The sequence below is a fragment of the Arvicola amphibius genome, chromosome 4 (assembly GCF_903992535.2).
Source record: "Arvicola amphibius chromosome 4, mArvAmp1.2, whole genome shotgun sequence".
NCBI classification, from domain to species: Eukaryota; Metazoa; Chordata; class Mammalia; order Rodentia; family Cricetidae; genus Arvicola; species Arvicola amphibius.
The window spans coordinates 22,974,097-22,992,370 of record NC_052050.1 but is presented as its reverse complement, the minus strand read 5'-3'; the positions used below and the strand labels follow the sequence as shown (position 1 = coordinate 22,992,370).

At 50.8% G+C, this 18,274-nt stretch overlaps 1 protein-coding gene across 3 annotated transcripts; it reads left to right on the top strand.

Moving 5' to 3' along the window:
• Positions 1-3,859: 3,859 nt before the first annotated feature.
• Gsdma (gasdermin A) lies at positions 3,860-13,739 on the top strand. 3 transcript variants are annotated; one of them, XM_038328323.1, is made up of 11 exons: positions 3,860-4,073; positions 4,264-4,444; positions 7,667-7,832; positions 8,908-9,004; positions 9,484-9,531; positions 9,864-9,890; positions 10,418-10,438; positions 11,106-11,260; positions 11,727-11,841; positions 13,248-13,321; positions 13,497-13,739. In XM_038328323.1, the coding sequence occupies exons 1-11, from the start codon at positions 3,860-3,862 to the stop codon at positions 13,737-13,739; spliced, it is 1,341 nt and encodes a 446-aa protein (XP_038184251.1). The 3 variants fall into 3 exon arrangements, with proteins under 3 accessions (XP_038184251.1, XP_038184250.1, XP_038184252.1); XM_038328322.1 differs by lacking the exons at positions 9,864-9,890; positions 10,418-10,438 and having other exon boundaries at positions 11,085-11,260; XM_038328324.1 differs by lacking the exons at positions 4,264-4,444; positions 7,667-7,832; positions 9,864-9,890; positions 10,418-10,438 and having other exon boundaries at positions 4,017-4,073; positions 11,085-11,260.
• Positions 13,740-18,274: the final 4,535 nt, after the last annotated feature.

Genomic DNA, 18,274 nt, shown 5'->3' with positions numbered 1-18,274 from the left:
AGAAGAGAAGAAGCAGGTTAATCAAATTCATTCAATTGCAATTTAAATTCTTACCTAAATCCCCTGAACACAATAAGCCAGCACTCTTACTAAGCAAACTCCAAGGAGGAGCTCAGGGATGTAAAGAGGCCAGGGCATCCTGCATGTGAAGCACAGCAGCCCAGGGCATACACCTGGACATATTTTCATTTCCTCTTTCTTCCTTCCTTGAGCCCTCTAAGCCCAGTGCTTAAGACACCATTAGTCAGTCTGGGGAAATGGTGCAACATGACAGGGATGAGGTGGAGGTAGGACAAGAAGAAGGGCGTCAGGCTAGGGAGAGATCCGTGTGAAGAGCGAACGTCAGGCTAGGGAGAGATCCGTGTGAAGGGCGTCAGGCTAGGGAGAGATCCGTGTGAAGGGCGTCAGGCTAGGGAGAGATCCGTGTGAAGAGCGAACGTCAGGCTAGGGAGAGATCCGTGTGAAGAGCGAACGTCAGGCTAGGGAGAGATCCGTGTGAAGGGCGTCAGGCTAGGGAGAGATCCGTGTGAAGAGCGAACGTCAGGGTGGAGAGAGATCTGCGTGAAGGGAAGACGTCAGGGTAGAGAGAGATCTGCGTGAAGGGAAGACGTCAGGGTAGAGAGAGATCTGCGTGAAGGGAGGACGGCAAGAGAATTGGAAGAAGCAAGATGAGAGGCCAGAGGGAGGAACTGGTGCAGGGACTTGGGGTCCTCAGGAAGCACAAACACGTGTGACTGGACTCAGCTCCCGCTTCGTAGACCTTCCAAAGAGCAACGAGACAAGACAGCTCGGCCATCAGCCGCTGGAGGAGGGTAGACTCTAGGAAGAACCTCCCCAATGTCTTGCCCAGGTAATGGGCAGCTGGGCCTGCTTCCTGGAGCTGATGACGGGATAGGAGTCTGCACAGCCCTGGACTATATACAGAATTCAGACGCCTTACGAGTGCAGTGATCCAAAGAGACAGGCAGAGGTAGAAATCCGGGGGGGGGGGGGGGGGGGCAGGTGTGCATAACACATATACCACATTTCTACACATATGTGCCCACATGACAAAAACCAGACGACCAATGACGACCAATACCTACCCAAGTCCCCAACCGTGCCTCTCCTGAGGGAGATGGGCACCTGACGACAAGCAAGGGTTGGAGCTGTCTTAGTGGCTGATTGCTACACCAGAAAGGCGTGAAGTGAGGCAGCAAAAGGATGAGGGATGGGGACCAGAGAGGTGATGTTGGGAAGAGCAACATCCTCCCTGTTGAAGGGGGTTTTGAGGAAGTGAAATAATAAAGTGGTTTTTTTGTAAATTTTTGTTTGTTTTCTTTTCAAGACAGGGTTTCTCTGTGTAACAAGAGCTCCGGCTCTGTTAGAACTCACTCTTGTAGACCAGGCTGGCCTTGAACTCACAGAGCTCCACCTGCCTCTACCTCCCAAGTGCTGGGATTAAAGGAGTGCACCACCCCGCCCCAGCTGAGTGATAAAGTTTTAAGAAGTTTCGCAGAGTATGAAATTATATCCTCGCCACCCCCAGCCCACGAAGGAAATCTTCATAGGGCCTTGCTGTAAAGCGTGTTATTTGTATTCTGGAGCCCTACCCGTGCCTGCAGAATCCTCTTATAAATTATTGCCAAGCATAGACTAAAGATAAGGACAGACCCTGAGTGACCCGCTGGATCCCAGAGCTTTCCATCTCTCACAGCTGGGACCCACCTCCGAATGAGCATGAGCATCTTCAGTATTCCTCGAGAAGCAGAGATGAAAGGAATACTGAGCCACGGAAGGCCACTCGAGCTCGCCCTACCCTGCCTCCTCAGACGGGTGTGTACACTGGTGTTAAGCTGTGCCTGTGTTGTCAGCACCGGTGGAGAGAGGCAGGGATCAGCAGGCTGATGCACAGAAAGACGAAGGGTGGGGCCTCGGCCGCTCTGCTGTCTCGAGTCCCTGAACATACAGGATTTCTTATGTATCACGTCCACAGGCCTCAGATGAATCACACGAATCATACATGCTTCCTGAAGGACCGTGTTGACAGCAGAGAAGAGATCCACCCCTTATCACCCGTACACACACACACAAGCACACTCATGGGTATACATATACACATGTGATCGACTCCCACTGCCTCCCTGCTCCCCAAAGTGTCCCCAAGCCACTTTCAGTTGCCACCTTCTTTCTCTCCCGACCCCGGCTATCCACACCTACACTGGCACCTGCCTGGCAGCTCCCTTGCCACCCCCTCATCTCTTAGGAGGCCAGGGCCCAGGGCCTGAGGCGGGGCACACAGAACAGGTTGATGCTGTTCTCCTGGAAGTGGGACAAAAAGGGGTGGGGCCATTGAGGCAGGCAGGGTCGGAGGAAGCCTACGTCCCACCCCCACAGAGGCATAAAGTGGCCTGTCCTGGTAAGGGACAGTCATTTTGCCAACCTGCAGACAGAGCGAGCTCTGGGCCCTCACCCCACCCCCAGCTGCCAGACAGGACCCAGCATCACTCCTTCCCTGGTAAGATTAGTGACAGCAGAGGAGGCAGGGGGACATTCTGGGTGTCTGGGGGAAACATTGGGACTAAAAGGTGTGGGGATTCTTGTCTTTTATTGTGGCCATAAAATTTCCCCCGGATATCACTGGGAGTTGGTATCAGGTATCAAGGTAGGCTTCTGAGAGAGAAGAGAGAGCCCTCTGAGTGCCTCTCTGGTGGAGAGCACTTCCCAGGGCCGCTCATCTGGTCCCTGGAGGTTATCCTGTGAGAGAAAAGGAAGAGGGGAAGGAAGGAGGGAGGAAGGAAAGGGAGGGAGGGAGGGAGGGAGGGAGGGAGGGAGGGAGGGAGGGAGGAAGGATGGATGGTGAGGCCCATGGAGGTTAGCTGATGTGTCCGCTGCCACCCACCAGGATAATCTGGGTGTGTCTCTGGCTGCCCAGGTGATGTACCTGGACATCAAAGAGAGACGGAAGACAGTGAACTTCAGGTCCTTCTTGGACCCTCTCACCCCACCATATCTCCCAGGGTCACGTTCATTCTTCCCTTCTTTCTACCCGGCACAGCACCTGGTGCTGATGCTGCAGAGGTGACTAAGGCCCATTTCCTGCCCTCTGGGAAATTACAGGAGGTGAGATAGGCAGGTGAGTAGATGGTAACAAGATGAATTAGCAGGTGTTTCAGAAGTGGATCTACAAGGTGCCTTGGGAATCCAGGCAGATTCACCAGCATGCCCGAAGGGGTAAAGGGCTGAGCAGGTGCCCTGAACTGAGTGGTACAGGATGACTACGAATTCTCTCTATTGGAAAAGAGATGTAACGTAAGCAGGGAAACCCAAAGGCAAAGAGGTGGGAACAGAGCCTGGGGAACTGGCCTACTTACAGCCACGTCGTTAGGAGGCAGGGGTGAGAGAAGTACAGGGTTCAAGCAAGTGTCCCCTTGTCAAGGAAAAGGCAACTGAGGAGGGTACCCAGCTCTGACTGTCCACTATTGGCTCCACTGGTGGTTGCTTCCTTTCCCTAGTGTCCCAGGTTCTGGTTACAGCTGTCCCCTGGTGTGAGAGGAAGCCTCACTTCCTCTACTGGTGACACGCCAGCTGGGCTCCGTGACTGTGAAGAAATGAACATGTAATAAGAAAAGAGCCCTTGACAAAGGGGAGGTCTGGCGCCTCCCGCCAGCTGTGTGAATTCTGGAGCCCAGGATTCTTCATCACCAAATAAGGACTCCTTGGGTTCCTTCGAGACCCAACATTCAAAAACCCAAGCCTCTCTAAGGTCTCCCCCAGCTCTAGGAGTAGAGCCTGGTGACCCCTCTTTAAAAGTCCCTCTCGGGTCTTGGGGTCCTCAGCAGCCACCTTGACATCCCCCATCTCTTTCTCAACAGACACAATGACTATGTTTGAGAATGTCACCCGAGCCTTGGCTAGGCAGCTGAACCCTCGGGGGGATCTGACACCCCTAGACAGCCTCATCGACTTCAAGCGCTTCCATCCCTTCTGCCTGGTGCTGAGGAAGAGGAAGAGCACTCTATTCTGGGGAGCCCGCTATGTCCGCACCGACTACACGCTCCTGGATGTGCTGGAGCCTGGCAACTGCCCCTCAGGTCAGCCTCTCAAACAGAGCTGGGCGCTAGGGGTTCTGTAGGGCTAGGACCAGCCATTTGGTCCTCCTAGGACCCTGGAGCTCTCTCTTACCCGATGTGGTTAGGTGTCACCAAGCCCAAAGTTCTCACTGGGTGCTGAGGCGCCATCGGGATGCAGCTCAGCTCAGCTCCTGGCTTTTCCCTCCTGTAGATCCCACAGATTCTGGGAACTTTAGCTTTAAGAACATGCTGGATGCCCGAGTGGAGGGAGACGTGGACGTGCCAAAGACAGTGAAGGTAAAAGGGACTGCAGGCCTGTCACGAAGCAGCACGCTGGAGGTCCAGACCCTCAGCGTGGCTCCCAAGGCTCTGGAGAACTTGCACAAGGAGAGGTGAGAGGGGCCGGGGCTGGTGGGGTGATGGGATGGGGTTGGGCAGTGCACAGAAGCTCTGGACCACAGGTGGAAGGGTAAAACCCTCACCCTGACCTTTGCCCATGTAGTCTCCACAGGAGCATCCTTAAAGAGAATTCTCCTGGGGGATGGAAAAGTAGCCCAATCTTTTGCAACTATGGGCACAACCAAGCTCCTTCCTAGACATTGCCCCATCATCCAGCCACTCCAGTATCATTTCCTCTCTCTCTCTCTCTCTCTCTCTCTCTCTCTCTCTCTCTCTCTCTCTCTTTCTCTCTCCCCCCTCTCTCATGCATGCACGCACACATGCACACATGCACACTCGTAAGCACACATACACGGATGTGGACGTTCAGATGTTCATATTCACTTGCTGTGTGACCTTGGGAAAGTCATTTCTCAGGGAACCTCAGGTTTTTTTGGTTTTGTTTTTTTATTTTTTGCTATAGCACAGTGGGAATGGATGACAGTTTCTAAGGTTCCTTCAATCCTAAAACTGTGAAAGGTAATGGAAAAGGCGGAGGTCATAGTAACTGTTCCTGACATAGCCTGTCCAGAGCTCTCTCCCATAAGCAAACTTCAGACCGGCTCCATCCACACACCTAGGGAACGCTTCCCCAGCAGACAAGGGATATGTCGGAAGGGATGTTTACGCAAGGCACACGCCTGGCTTGACAGGGGACCTGACTTTGAAATAATTAAGTCGCGGTTGAAAGAAGCAGGTGAGGACTGCAGGGGTCAGAAGGAAAGGTTTGCAAGTTTGACAAGTCACCCAGGAAGCATTTTCAGATTTCTGAGTGTAAAGCATCCTGCTATGTGCTGGTGTTCCTAGAGCATCTATGTTCAAACAACCCTGTGGTGTGGGAAGGTGAAAGCTACTCTGTAAGAGTGATTATCCAGCTGCTGGTGGTGGATAATTATCACCTTCAATCCCAGCGCTCGGGAGGCAGAGGCAGGCGAATCTCTGAATTTAAGGCCAGCCTGGTCTACAGAGTGAGTTCCAGGACAGCCAGGGCTACAGAGAGAAACCCTGTCTTGAAACAGAAGAGTAATTACCCAACGCAAGAAGCAATCCGTGCGTAGGAATCACTCGGTTTGACTTGTGGCAGGGAGGGGGCTTCTGGCTGGGGAAGTAAGGCAGACCCTCACAAGGTGGTGGTCTCGGGTGGAGGCTTTGAGCGATGGGAGCGTGCAGAGAGAGAAGTGCGTTACGAAGACAAGCAGGTGAGATGTCTCAAAACCAAGAGGGACCATGGGAGAACTAGCCTGACAGAGGCAAAGGAGGCACCAAAGGAATGAGAGAAAGCTGTAGAGGGAGCTGGGAAAGGGGCAGGAAGCTCAGAGAGAGGTCAGGATAAAGACAAACATGTGGGATGAGGAGGCTGGAGAATACTCAGAGAGGAGGCATAAAAACAGAATCTCGGGGACTGGAGAGATGGCTTAGCGGCTAAGAGCACTTGCTGCTTTTGCAGAGGACCCGAGTTCAGGTCTCAGTACTCACATCAGGCAGCTCACAAGCACAAGTAACTCCAGCTCCAGGGGATCTGATGCTTTCTTCTGGCTTACACACACACACACACACATACACACACACGCACACACACGCACACACACGCACATACACATAAAACAGCAAAATCTCAGAGGACAGAAAATATTTAGGTTCCAAATCAACTGGAAAATGGGAGTCAGATAGAATGTATGTGATTTAGAGCTGGGCGGTGGTGGCGCACCCCTTTGATCCCAGCACTCGGGAGTCAGAGACAGGTGGATTTCTGTGAGTTCGAGGCCAGCCTGGTCTACAGTGCAAGTTCCAGGACAGTCAGGGATACATAGAGAAACCTTGTCTTGAAAAACTAAAAACAAAAGCAAACAAATAAACAAAGAAGAATGTATATAATTTAGAAACCAGAAAGATGGGAGGAGAAGCAGCATGCAATTGGAAGCCAAGATATGACGTAAACAGAATGCAGGGCCATTGTGATTTCAGCTGAGGGGCAGAAACAGAAGACAAATTAGAAGAAATTAGTAATTAGAAGAAATCATGACAGGATGGTGAAGACTAGACAAAGACAAATATCTCTGGAGATTTTGCCAATAAGGTGAAGGAAACAAATTGGATGGTAGTTTGAAGGAGTGTTCAGGAATGGAAGCAGATCTTTTAGGGGCAGAGACATGTTTGCATATGGAAGCAAGGCGAAGGAGACGAAGCCTTGGGAATGGCAAGAAGTGAGACTATAGATGGAGAAGAGATGACAGTGACGGGCCACATCTGGGAAACGGAGGCAGGAATAGGTGCACTGCTTGTCCCACAAGTGTGCAGAGCTGAGGTTAATCCCCAGTGCCCACGTAAAAGGCGCACGTACTGTCCTGCCTCTGAGAACCCAGTGTTCTCACAGAAAGATAGGGCTCAGAGACGGGAGAAGCCCTGGGGGTGTGAACCGGAGGAAGAAGGACACAGCTAGGCTGGTATGCTCAGACAATGGAAGATCTTACCTTAAACAAGGAGGGAGGAAAAGATAGACACCTGAGGCTGTCACCTGAACCCCATACTGTAGCACATATCCATGTACACACACATCACATGTGCATACATGCACGTCTGCGTGTGTGCACGCGCACACACACACACACACACACACACAAACATAAAAAACGAGGCAGAGAGGAATCTCAGACGCATAAACAGAGGCCAAAAGAGGAGAACCTGTTCCTGGGTAGGAGGAGAGGAGGAAGTGACCATGAGGCCTAGATCCTGGCCAGGTGCTGCGCCTCCGGCTGTTTGCCCAGTTTATCTTGCACCTTGGGAGGTTGTTGGCGTCAGCTCTGTTTTATAGGTGAGGCAACGCAGACTCAAAGCAGCTGCCCTGCCCGGAAGCCGGAGGTCTGAGTTTGCACTGTGGTCTGACTGAACCCTCGTTCCTTCCCTGGCACCTTACTGTCTAGATGCTAGGGTTGACGGATTAAAAAGTAGACACCGCGGGGCATAGGGACACAGCCTATAGTCCCAGTTCTTGGGAGGCAAAGACCAGTAAATCTCTGTGAGTTCAAGGCCAGTCTGCTTTACAGAGAGAGCGCCAGGTCAGACAAGGCTGTATAGTGAGACCCTGTCTCAGAAATAAAATAAACGTTAATATAAAGCACCGAAGCTGGCCCTGGTGAGGAGGCGCTGAGTGATGTCCTATGCTTTTCCTGCCTCAGGAAACTGGCAGCGGATCACCCCTTCCTTAAGGAGATGCGGGATCGTGGGGAGAACCTGTACGTAGTGATGGAGGTGGTGGAGACCGTGCAGGAAGTCACTCTGGAGAGAGCTGGCAAGGCAGAAGGCTGCTTCTCCCTTCCATTCTTTGCCCCGCTGGGACTTCAGGTTTGCTTCACACATGCGTGTGCACACACACACACACACACACACACACAGGCTCCATTAACTCTGCCTAAATGGTGCCTACTCAGGATAGAGGACATGGAAAAAAAATATCCAAAGCCAAGTTGGCCACACACCCCTCTCCTTGCTTAGCAGTACCAAGCAGGGCAGGGCCCCGGTCCACACACCACAGACAATATGCAGCAGGCCAAGTGTTACCGAGTTTGTCCTCATCCCTCTCCTCCCACCTGCCAAAGCTGAAGAGCAGAGTTCCTGCCTGGTGTGGTGGTGGGGGCGCACCAGTAATCCCAGCATTCTGAAGGCAGAGGCCAGAAGGGTCACAGGTTCAAGGTCAGTCTGGGCTACCTGGTGAGACCCTGTGGTGGGGGTAGATCCTGTTTTCAGAAAGTTCTGCCAGCAGTGGCACATGCTTATAATCCCCGTACTCAGGAGGCAGAAGCAGGCGGATCTCTGTTGTCGAGGACAGCCTGGTCTACAAGAGCTAGTTCCAGAACAGGCTCCAAAGCTACAGAGAAAACCTGTTTTGAAAAATCAAAAAGAAAAAAAAAAAAAAGTCCTTACATATACACGAGACACACGGGGAAAGCCCAGAGGATGTAGGCTTGGAAAATTCAGTAGAAGTGCATCTCTTCTATCTCTACATACATCTAGTGAGTGTATTCATGAGGGATGGCCTGGGATTGGGAGCCAGGGGAGGAGTTAGTCATGGAAGACTTCCTGGATGAGATAAGAATGGGGTAGTTGGTGTAGAGGAAGAGGAAGCAGGACAGAAGAAGCTGGGAGGTGAGACAGGATGGTGCACAGGCAGGTGCTGGAGCAGGTCTGCCCAGTTCCCTTCACATGTCGAATCCGGAAGCAGCGTAGCACAGTAGAGGGTGAGCACTAGACCTGAGTGGGAAGGCTTCAAGTCCAGACCACAGAGACAGACAGCTGGAGGTCCTGCTAGGGCCTCCCCAGAGGCTCTCAGCCCCGGCTCCGCACCTGCCTCCTGCCCCTGCTTTAATGTCGCCTATGTAGGACCTCAGAGGACTCACAGACTCTCATTGTGTAATCCTAGGGATCCGTGAACCACAAGGAGGCTGTAACCATCCCCAAGGGCTGTGTCCTGGCCTTTCGAGTGAGACAGCTGATGGTCAATGGCAAAGATGAGTGGGGTGAGCAGAGACCAGCACATTCTCCCCTCAAGCTAAGGGTTGCCTCCATCAGTGCGGTGGCATCCTGGTCCTATCTTGCAATGATGTGGGGGGATCGGGGAGGCAGCAGATTCTATTGTCCATTGCCGGAGACAGAGCAAAGGCTGCTCTAAAAGGGGGGTAGGAAGGAACTCTGAGTTCCAGGTGTCTCTGGGTGCTGGGGAAGCTATAGGGAGTGACACAAAGACCAAACCAGCACAGCCTCTGACCTTAGAAAGCCCAAGGAAACAGATCCTGACGCCAGTACTGGATTTCAGGGAAGAAAATGCTACCATAGGCAAGGACTTACAACTTCCAGCAGTAAGGGTTGGGTAGAGAATTAGACGGGGCATTATGAGGGACAGAATCTAGCCCTGAGCAGAACCCTTGGGCTTGAGGCTAAAAGAGGAGAGGAGAGGCAGCCGGTGTAACTCTTGGGTTCTTCCTCCTGTCCATTACAGATATTCCACACATCTGCAATGACAGCATGCAGACCTTCCCTCCAGGAGGTAGGTGCGCCGCCTACAGGCTCCCCACATCCCTTGCCCCAAGTCATCCGCTAAACTCTCCCACCCTCTAAGAGGAGCCCACAAGCACGTGCTCTTGTTTCCTGGGCCCTCAGGCAGATAGAGGTGTGGGTTATAAATACTGCCCCAAAAGACAAAGAAAGGGAGGCACTACCAGAAACAGAGAGATTTGGAAACAGGGAGTGCTTCAATTGATCCAGATGGGTGTGCTAACAGGGTCTCCGGGTTTTCATGAGGACACAATCTTAACAGTGGCTTTAGCGAAAGGCAGCAAAGAGCTCGTCCTGACAGATGTGCTCTTTTTGTGTTTTCAGAAAAGCCAGGAGAGGCAAAATTCTTACGTAAGTGTGCCTTTTGCTTCACAAATTTCTTGACTCGGGTTCAAAACTCCCATCTTCCTCCCCCTTCCATAGAACAGACAGGGAAGTTAGTGGGACAGGTCTCAGCAAACAGCTACAGTAGGACCTCCAACAGGAAGTTAGGAAAAAGCCACGGAAGGGGGAGATCTGTAGACAAGATGCGCAGGAGATCGGCTGCCTCAGGCCTTTGTTGTCAAGGGCCCCAGTAGCTGCAACCTGTTTGCACAGGTATCTGCTGTCCAGTAACTAGGGCAGGAGGCGCTGAGTCACTAAGCTGCTGGGTGACACCAGTTTGGTCGGAGTGCCCTTTTCACATTGCATTAGCTCTTCTGCTCCACTCCTGCCACCCAGGAATGTGTGGCCAGAACGGAGCCAGAGGATCCTGGAGAGGGCTGGGAGCTCAGAGGGGCGGTGCAGTCTCATGGTCCCCAGAGACTCACTGCCTAAGGGTGCCTGCCATTCTGACGGATCGTGTTCTTACCTGCTTGTTTACTTTCTTATTTTCTCAGTTATCCAGGCATCTGATGTTGGTAAGGAGTTTTGGGAATGTTTTCAAGACTTTGCCACACAGGTAGGGGGAGAACTATTAGGGAGGAAGGAAAAAGAAAAAGGCCGAGTCCCAGGTCCTGAGATTAGAGCCACTTCCAGGAAGCCACTCTCTCCAACACAGACTGGATGTACTTTTAGGATGCCTGGTCTCTAAGCAACCAGGCTGCTGCTCACTCCTTTCCCCGGATCCAGACCCTCACTGCTCTCTGAAGCAGTCCCAGCTCAACTGTTACTGAGTTGTCAAAAGCGTCTTTTCCACAAGAGAAGGGGAAACAGGCGTCCCCTAAACAGCTAGTTGGACAGGTTGAAAACACAGGCCAACTGCGCACTGATGAAGCCTGGGGGAGAAGGGGCGGGGGTTGTGGGAATGGAGACGTGGTTAACTGTTTTGTTAGTTGGCTGCTTGGGGTCTAGTCCACCTTCTAGCTCCATCCTTCATGACGGGGCTTTAGCATAACTTCATAACCACACACCTTGGTAAAGAGATCCGATTCAAGCTGGAAGCAGGGCACAGGGTGGAGGGGGGAGAGGGAGGTGTGACTGAACCCGCAGAAACTATGTACTGGGTGGGAGGGACCAGGTGAAGGGTCGCCTGCGGCCTTGACTGTGCCCTTGGGGAGATGCCAGCGGTATTGACTGTACCCCTAGGGGAGATGCATGACGACTTCGAGACTTTAAAAGAAGAGGTTCAGAGAGAGACTCAAGAAGTGGAGAAATTGAGTAAAGTGGGGCAGAGCTCCCTGCTCACCTCCCTCAGTAACCTCCTCGGAAAGAAAAAAGAGCTCCAAGACCTGGAACAGACGGTGAGGTCCCGTGGGGAAAACAGGACGTGTAGGGGAAGGCGCGTCTGGGTGGTGGGCCGGTGCAGACGGGGAGGGGGAACTGACTGTGCACAGAGCGGCCAGAGGCTATGGAAACCAGCGCGGATACTTTCTCAAGGCTGGCCAAGTGTACCTAGGCTACTAGGCCATCACTGGCCCCTTCGTCCCTGGAAAAGAGCCTTGGCACTGGGTTCCCGGAAGGCACGTGCACTCTCTGATGTCAGAGTGTAGCAACAGACCAGTGGCGCCCTCTGCTGGGTAACAGCTTGAACCTTCCAGAGCTCCAAACCCAGGGAACAAGGAACCTAGGTCCAGCATTTTCTAGGACCTGACTACACTAAAAAGAAATAGGAAGCGGGAGAGAGTCAGTCGGAGTCCAGAGACCATGTGTGCCAGGTGCTAGGTTAGACCTTCACCTGAGGGATTAGTTACCCAGTTTTCCTCACAGCTAGAAGGAGCTCTAGACAAGGGACACGAAGTGACCCTGGAAGCACTCCCAAAAGACGTCCTGCTGTCAAAAGATGCCATGGGCGCCGTCCTCTATTTCCTTGGGGCCCTAACAGGTGAGTGAGCAGTGAGTCACGCGGTTTTCTGTTATAAGAATAAACCCTGTGAATGACTTCCCAAATGCATGAATGAGAGGATGCCAGGTGGTCTGTACTACAGTCGTTTGTATAAACACTTTTTAAAAATTGATTCCAGCTGGGCATGTAGTTCAGTATTATGGCGCTTGCTTAGTATACACAGTGCTAAGGGGCCCTGAGTTCAAACCCTGGTACTGGAGGGAGGAAAAAAAAATCAGTCACCGCCATTGGTTTTGTTGGTTTCATTCCTAGGAATTCAGCTGGTCCTTTATGTATTTATTTAGCTGCATATTTAAGCCTTCTGCCTAGAGCTAAGTTCATGGCTTCCATATTGCTGCCCACCTGTTAGCTTTACTTTCGGGGAGTAACCAATCACAAGGTGGCTCAATGAGTAAAGGCTCTTGCTGCCAAACTGGGCCACCTGAATTTAATCTGGCGCCCACATGGTGGGGCACCACTCCAGCAGATTGTCCTCTGCCCTCCCACATACACATCATGGCATGCACATGAGTGTGCTTGAATGCACATACATACACATGTGCATGCACACACAATAAGGGGGGAAAATCAGACATGCTGGTGCACACCTTTAATCCCAGTACTTTGGAGGCAGAGGCAGGTGGATCTCTGAGGTCAAGGCCAGCCTGGTATACAGAGTGAGTTCCATGATAGCCAGAGCTACATAGTGAGACCCTGTTCTCAATAAATAAATAAGAAAAGGAAGGAAGGAAGGAAGGAAGGAAGGAAGGAAGGAAGGAAGGAAGGAAGAAAGAAAGAAAGAAAGAAAAATGCCAAACCCAAAGGAAACCCCTCAGCTATAACTTCCTTAACTCCCTGGGTTGTCACCACTGTGGTGACTATAAGCCCAGCACTCAGGAGGTTGAGGCAGGAGGATCACTGTGGGTCTGAGGCCACGTTGGGTTACAGAGTGAGTTCTAATCCAATGTGGGCTACAGAATGAGATCCTGTCTCAAAAACAAACAAAAAGCAACGCTTTGTCTTCTCCCCAAAACTGCAGCAAAAGATTAGAATTGGGGTTTGCTATGCTTTTTAGACAGGGTCTCACCATTGCCCTGGCCTGCCTGGAACTCACTATGTAGAACAATCTGGACTCAAACTCACAGAGATCCATATTCCAGCCTCCCAAACGCTGGGATTAAAGGTGCATGCCACTTCACTCAGTCAAGGGTCACAACTTTGTATTTTGTGGTCAGCCAAGATGCGCGTTATAGAGCATGTTCAGCTGCGGGTAGATGGAGAGATGGACAGATGGACAAATGGATTCATTGACTAGAGTGTGCAGGAATTCTGTAATGTCACTATTTGGAGTCCGTAGTTCCCTCTGGACCAGCAACACATTTTTCATCCTCTGCTTTTCCCTCCAGTGCTAAGTGAAGCCCAACAGAAGCTTCTTGTAAAATCCTTGGAGAAGAAGCTCCTCCCGATGCAGCTGAAGCTGGTGAGATGCCAGGGAGAGACCACAGATGGGCGGGTACAACTGGAACCACTGGGAGTCTTATCCTAGGAGCTGTGTCTTCCCGCTCCCTAGGTGTTCCGGGTAATCAGCCTGCCTTTGTCAGGAGAGGGACAGGGGGTTCGGTTCCTCCTTTTCAGGCCACTTTGGTCCCTTGCAGGTTGAAAGCACCATGGAGCAGAACTTCCTGCAAGACAAAGAGGGCGTTTTCCCTCTGCGGCCTGACCTGCTCTCCTCCCTCGGGGAGGAGGAACTGACCCTCACAGAAGCCCTAGTGGGGCTGAGCGGCCTGGAAGTCCAGAGATCAGGCCCCCAGTACACGTGGGATCCTGACACTCTCCCACGCCTCTGCGCCCTCTATGCAGGGCTCTCCTTCCTTCAGCTGCTGAGCAAGGCTTCCTAAGGCACCTTCTCTGCCCGCTTCCCTCCCGCCTTCCCGACCTTACCGTGCTCTCTGGAACTCTCCAAGTCACTAGAGTCTCCAGAATAACTGAAATGCCATGCTCCTCATGCATTGTCACCAAATCCCACCCACCCCTAGCATCTGTCTCCTTCTGTCCTCCATCTCAGTCACCCGCTAAGCCCATCTCCTCATGCTTAAATCGTGAAGATACAGAATCATTCAAAATCTTTGCAAATTTGAGCCATTTCATTAAGAAAAACAAACAAGCAAACATCAATTTCCCAGTCAAAATCCTTCCCACTTGTGCCAAAACAACAACAACAATAACAACAAAACCCAAAACCAACCAAAACCTAGCCTTTCTGGATTGAATGGAAAATACTGTATTATGTTGATCCTAGGACAAGCTGACTTCTGGTTCTTATGTAAAGGGTAAAGAAACAGATGTTATCCACGTGTACGTGATTCTGCTCGCACTGTCCTCGGGCTGGCTGGAAGATGCTCCAAGAGCCCAGGGGGTTACATGCAGACTGTCTGCTCTCCATGCAGAAGAGCATCAAAGCCATGAGTTCATAGGGAGCCCGTGTCCTCTAGTCCTGGTTGAGGGCTTGGGAGAAGGAAAGGTCTAGAGGCATATGGTACAAGCCCAAAACAAACAAACACAAGTTTTCAAGTTAGTTAAGTAAAAACTTCAGGTGATCATAGTAATACCTTGTTTTAAGTTTTTTTTTTGTTTTGTTTTGTTTTTTTTTGTTTTGTTTTTTTTTGTTTTTTTTTTTAGGGAGCTAGAGAGTTGGGTCAGGGGTTAAGGGCACTTGTTGCTTTTTCAGAGGACCTGGGTTCAATTCCCAGTACCCATGTGATGGCTAACAGCCATCTGTAACACCAGTCACAGGGGATCTAAGGCCTTCTAGCCTCCAAGGGTCCTGCATGTATGTGGTTCATATACATGCAGGCAAAACAGTCATACATAAAAAATAAAATTTTTTTTTTTAAAAAATTTTAATTAGAAAAGAGGAAGAGGGGAAGGGGCCCTTTGAGAGTCAATCATTCCTTCATAGGGGTGACCAAAGACCATCAGAAAACACAGATATTCACATTACAATTCATAACGGTAGCAAAATTACAGTTATGAATAAGTGACGAAAATAATTTTGTGGTTGGGGTCACCACAACACGAGGAACGTATAGAAGCATCAAAGCATTAGGCCGTTGAGAACCACCGCGTTAAGTGATACTTGCTTTCTTTCTGCGTTTTGTTTTGTTTTCAGCCTCAATTCAGGATGGGTGTGGGAGGAAATAATACAGATAGGCTTGGCCAAAATACCTTAATCTCATCAAATTTCTGGATTCCTATCGCCTTCCGCCTAAAGTGGGCTTTGAACATCTGTCACCGGTCTTGTTTATTTGCTTTTATTTATGGGGGGTGCATGTGTGCCGTGCCATGCTTGTATGGGTCAGAGGACAACATCTGGGAGTTGGTTCTCTCCTCCCATCATGTAGGATCCAAGAATTGGATCAGTCGTCAGGCTTGGCATTGAGCAAAAACCATGTCACCAACCCACCAATATCTCCATCTCCTCTTCCCTCTTACATGGATGGGTATTTTGCCTGCATGTACGTATGTGTACCACTTGCATGCCTGGTGCTCTCAGATGCCAGAAGAGAAGGTTGGATCCCTGGAGGGAACGGGAGTATGGACAGCTGTGAGCCACCGTGTGGGTGCTGGGCTCAAACCCAGGTCCTCTGGAAGAGCAGTCAGCGCTCTTAACCTCCGAGTCATCTCCCCAGCATCCCGAGCCACACCTACACCCACACCCACACGTATTATACACATCAATCTCTTTTCAAGCATTTCTATGAGTAGACTATATCTCCACGGCCCCTGGAGTCAGAATCTCCCACTTCTTACCGACCTCCTTGCCCAGGCCGGTTCCTCCACAGCAAGACTCATCATGACCAGCTGCCAAAAGCTTCACAGTTAGCCCTCCTCCCCCACTCCTGGCATCTTTGGAAGCCCTCGGGTTCTCCTGCGGTCTTCTCTGCTGACTTATTCATTTGTTCCCCGTGATGTAAACTTCACAGAGGCGAGCTGACATCTTAACTAGCAGCCAGCAAGGTAACTTCCTTGATTGCAAGGATGAACAACGACAAAGCTGGTCTGCTTTCTCCCTTTGCCATTCCTGCCACCTGCAGACCAGGGTGTCACGAGGGTCTTTAATAAGTTTACCTCTGTGCTCATTAGAAAGCTCTGTTCTCTGTCCCCCGGCACTGAGGAGGGACGGTGGGAGGACAGCTTGGGAGAACAGGTCCAGGAGTATGCCCTAGAACTGGAACACACATTTCTGTTTGGCGAGTGGCTGCCTAGTACTGAGAATTATTTGCCTGAATAGAATAAAAATCATACAAACAATAAGTAGGGACCCAGCAAGGTGGCTCAGCAGCACAGCACTTGCTGCCAAGTCTCAAGTCTCACGACCTGACTTCAACTGCCAGGCCCCACATGGTGGGAAGGGGATGTCCTCTGACTCCCTCACATACATGAGAAGAGTGGCCCCCAACTAACCACATACATGAATGAAGTTTTAAAATATATGCAGCTGCCAGGTGTGGTGGGGCAGATAAAGATCTAGTTGCCTTTTATCCCAGCGCTCTGGAGACAGCAGGTGAATCTCTATGAGTTACAAGCCAGCCAGGGCTACAGAGTGAGTCTCAAAAACCAAACAACACAAACAAACATAGACGTCCTGAGGATTTGGAATATAAAAGAGAATACAGTCGGGACACATTCCGTGTCTTCTGAATCCTTGTTCGAGCCTGTGCTGAGCCAGGCCCAGCTCTGTTTATAAGAGGAGATCAAGTTTCCATGCTGGAGTTTTGTTTTGTGCCGATGAGAAGGCTTTCTGGTCCAGACTTCTTCCATCTGGGCACCCCATGAAGGACATCATTCTGCTCCCCATTCACAGGCCTCCCCAAACTGCTCCCTAGAGCCGCTTCCTTCCCTCCCCACAGCACACCGGGTCCCAAAGCAGAACATGTAGAGTGTCAACTTTTTCCTCTCTCCCTCTCTTGTGGCAACGCCTTTACCTGCTAACTCACCTTGCTCATCAGTCCGGTTGTTTTGTGTTTGAGGAAGCAGCAGGCTCTCACACTGTAGCTCAGGCTTTCCTGAAACTAGGTAGCCCAGGCTAACCTCCAAGTAAAGACAATTGTTTTTCATTACTGGGATTACTGGAGTGGAACGTGGTGCTTGACTGGGTATATTACATTCTCTCTCTCTCTCTCTCTCTCTCTCTCTCTCTCTCTCTCTCTCTCTCTCTCTCTCTCTCTCTCTCTCTCTGTCTCATTTATTTATGGGGGTGTGCTGTGACAGAATGCTTGTAGAGCCGGGCGGTGGTGGCGCATGCCTTTAATCCCAGCACTCGGGAGGCAGAGGCAGGCGGATCTCTGTGAGTTCGAGACCAGCCTGGTCTACAAGAGCTAGTTCCAGGACAGGCTCCAAAGCTACAGAGAAACCCTGTCTCGAAAAACCAAAAAAAAAAAAAAAAAAAAAAACCAGAATGCTTGTGGAGGTCAGAGAACAACCTGTGGGACTCTTCTCTCGTTCTACCAAGGAACCTAGGGATCAAGCTCATGTCTTCATGTCTCCACACTTGGCAGCAAGGTCCTTTATCCTTGCAGGCCCATATTACTTTTTTTTCTTTTTTTTTTCTTTCTTTTTTCTTCTTCTTTTCTTTTTTTTTTTCTGAATTTGCTATGTAGATCCTCTTCCCTAGTGCTGAGATTAAAGATGGCATCACATCTGGCCCTACATTGCTTCTTTTGTTTTGTTCTAATCTTCAAGACAGGGTTTCTCTGTAGCTTTGGAGCCTGTCCTGGAACTCGCTCTGTAGACCAGGCTGGCCTCAAACTTACGGAGATCAGCCTGCCTCTGCCTCCTGAGAGCTGGGGTTAAAGGCATGAGCCATACTTGACCTGGGTTTCGCAACAACCCTCTACATATTGGCCCTGAGCCATATACTACGTGGACTCCTATTATTAAATTTGACTAATTCTACATAAATACACCCTACTCCAACACACTCTCAGGCTGCAGAGATGGTCTACCTTATATTCAGCACTATACAAAAATTTGACAAGGAAGTTCGGATGACACAGGGGTTGAGCTCAGTTCAATCTAACAGCCTAGCTACAAGCACACAGGCTCTTTTCTTCCCGGCGCTGGAAGCACCCGGCGTGCGTTGAGAGCGCGAGCCTGACGGATTTCACAGGGGACCTGACCTGCGCAAACTGGGAGAGTTTGCCGGGAGGGGAAGAGAAAGAAGAAAAAAAAAAGCCCGGCAACTTGTGATGTCATCAGGATCTGCGCTCGGATAGGTCCTATCCACTTACGTATTAGAGTCTGTGGTAGCCCAGGTTGGAGCCTAAGGGGACCTCTCGCGGACATCCGGAGATACGCACTCGGGAGGAAAATAAAATCACCACTCTTAAGCCCCACAAATTCTTGCGGACTCCTCCCACTTCCTGGAAGATCC

Coding starts and splice junctions, on each gene's coding strand:
- Gsdma (XM_038328323.1), top strand. CDS start 3,860: ATGACTATGTTTGAGAATGTCACCCGAGCCTTGGCTAGGCAGCTGAAC. Junction 4,445..7,666: donor GAGAACTTGCACAAGGAGAG/GTGAGAGGGGCC, acceptor TTCCTGCCTCAG/GAAACTGGCAGCGGATCACC. Junction 9,891..10,417: donor AGGAGAGGCAAAATTCTTAC/GTAAGTGTGCCT, acceptor TTATTTTCTCAG/TTATCCAGGCATCTGATGTT.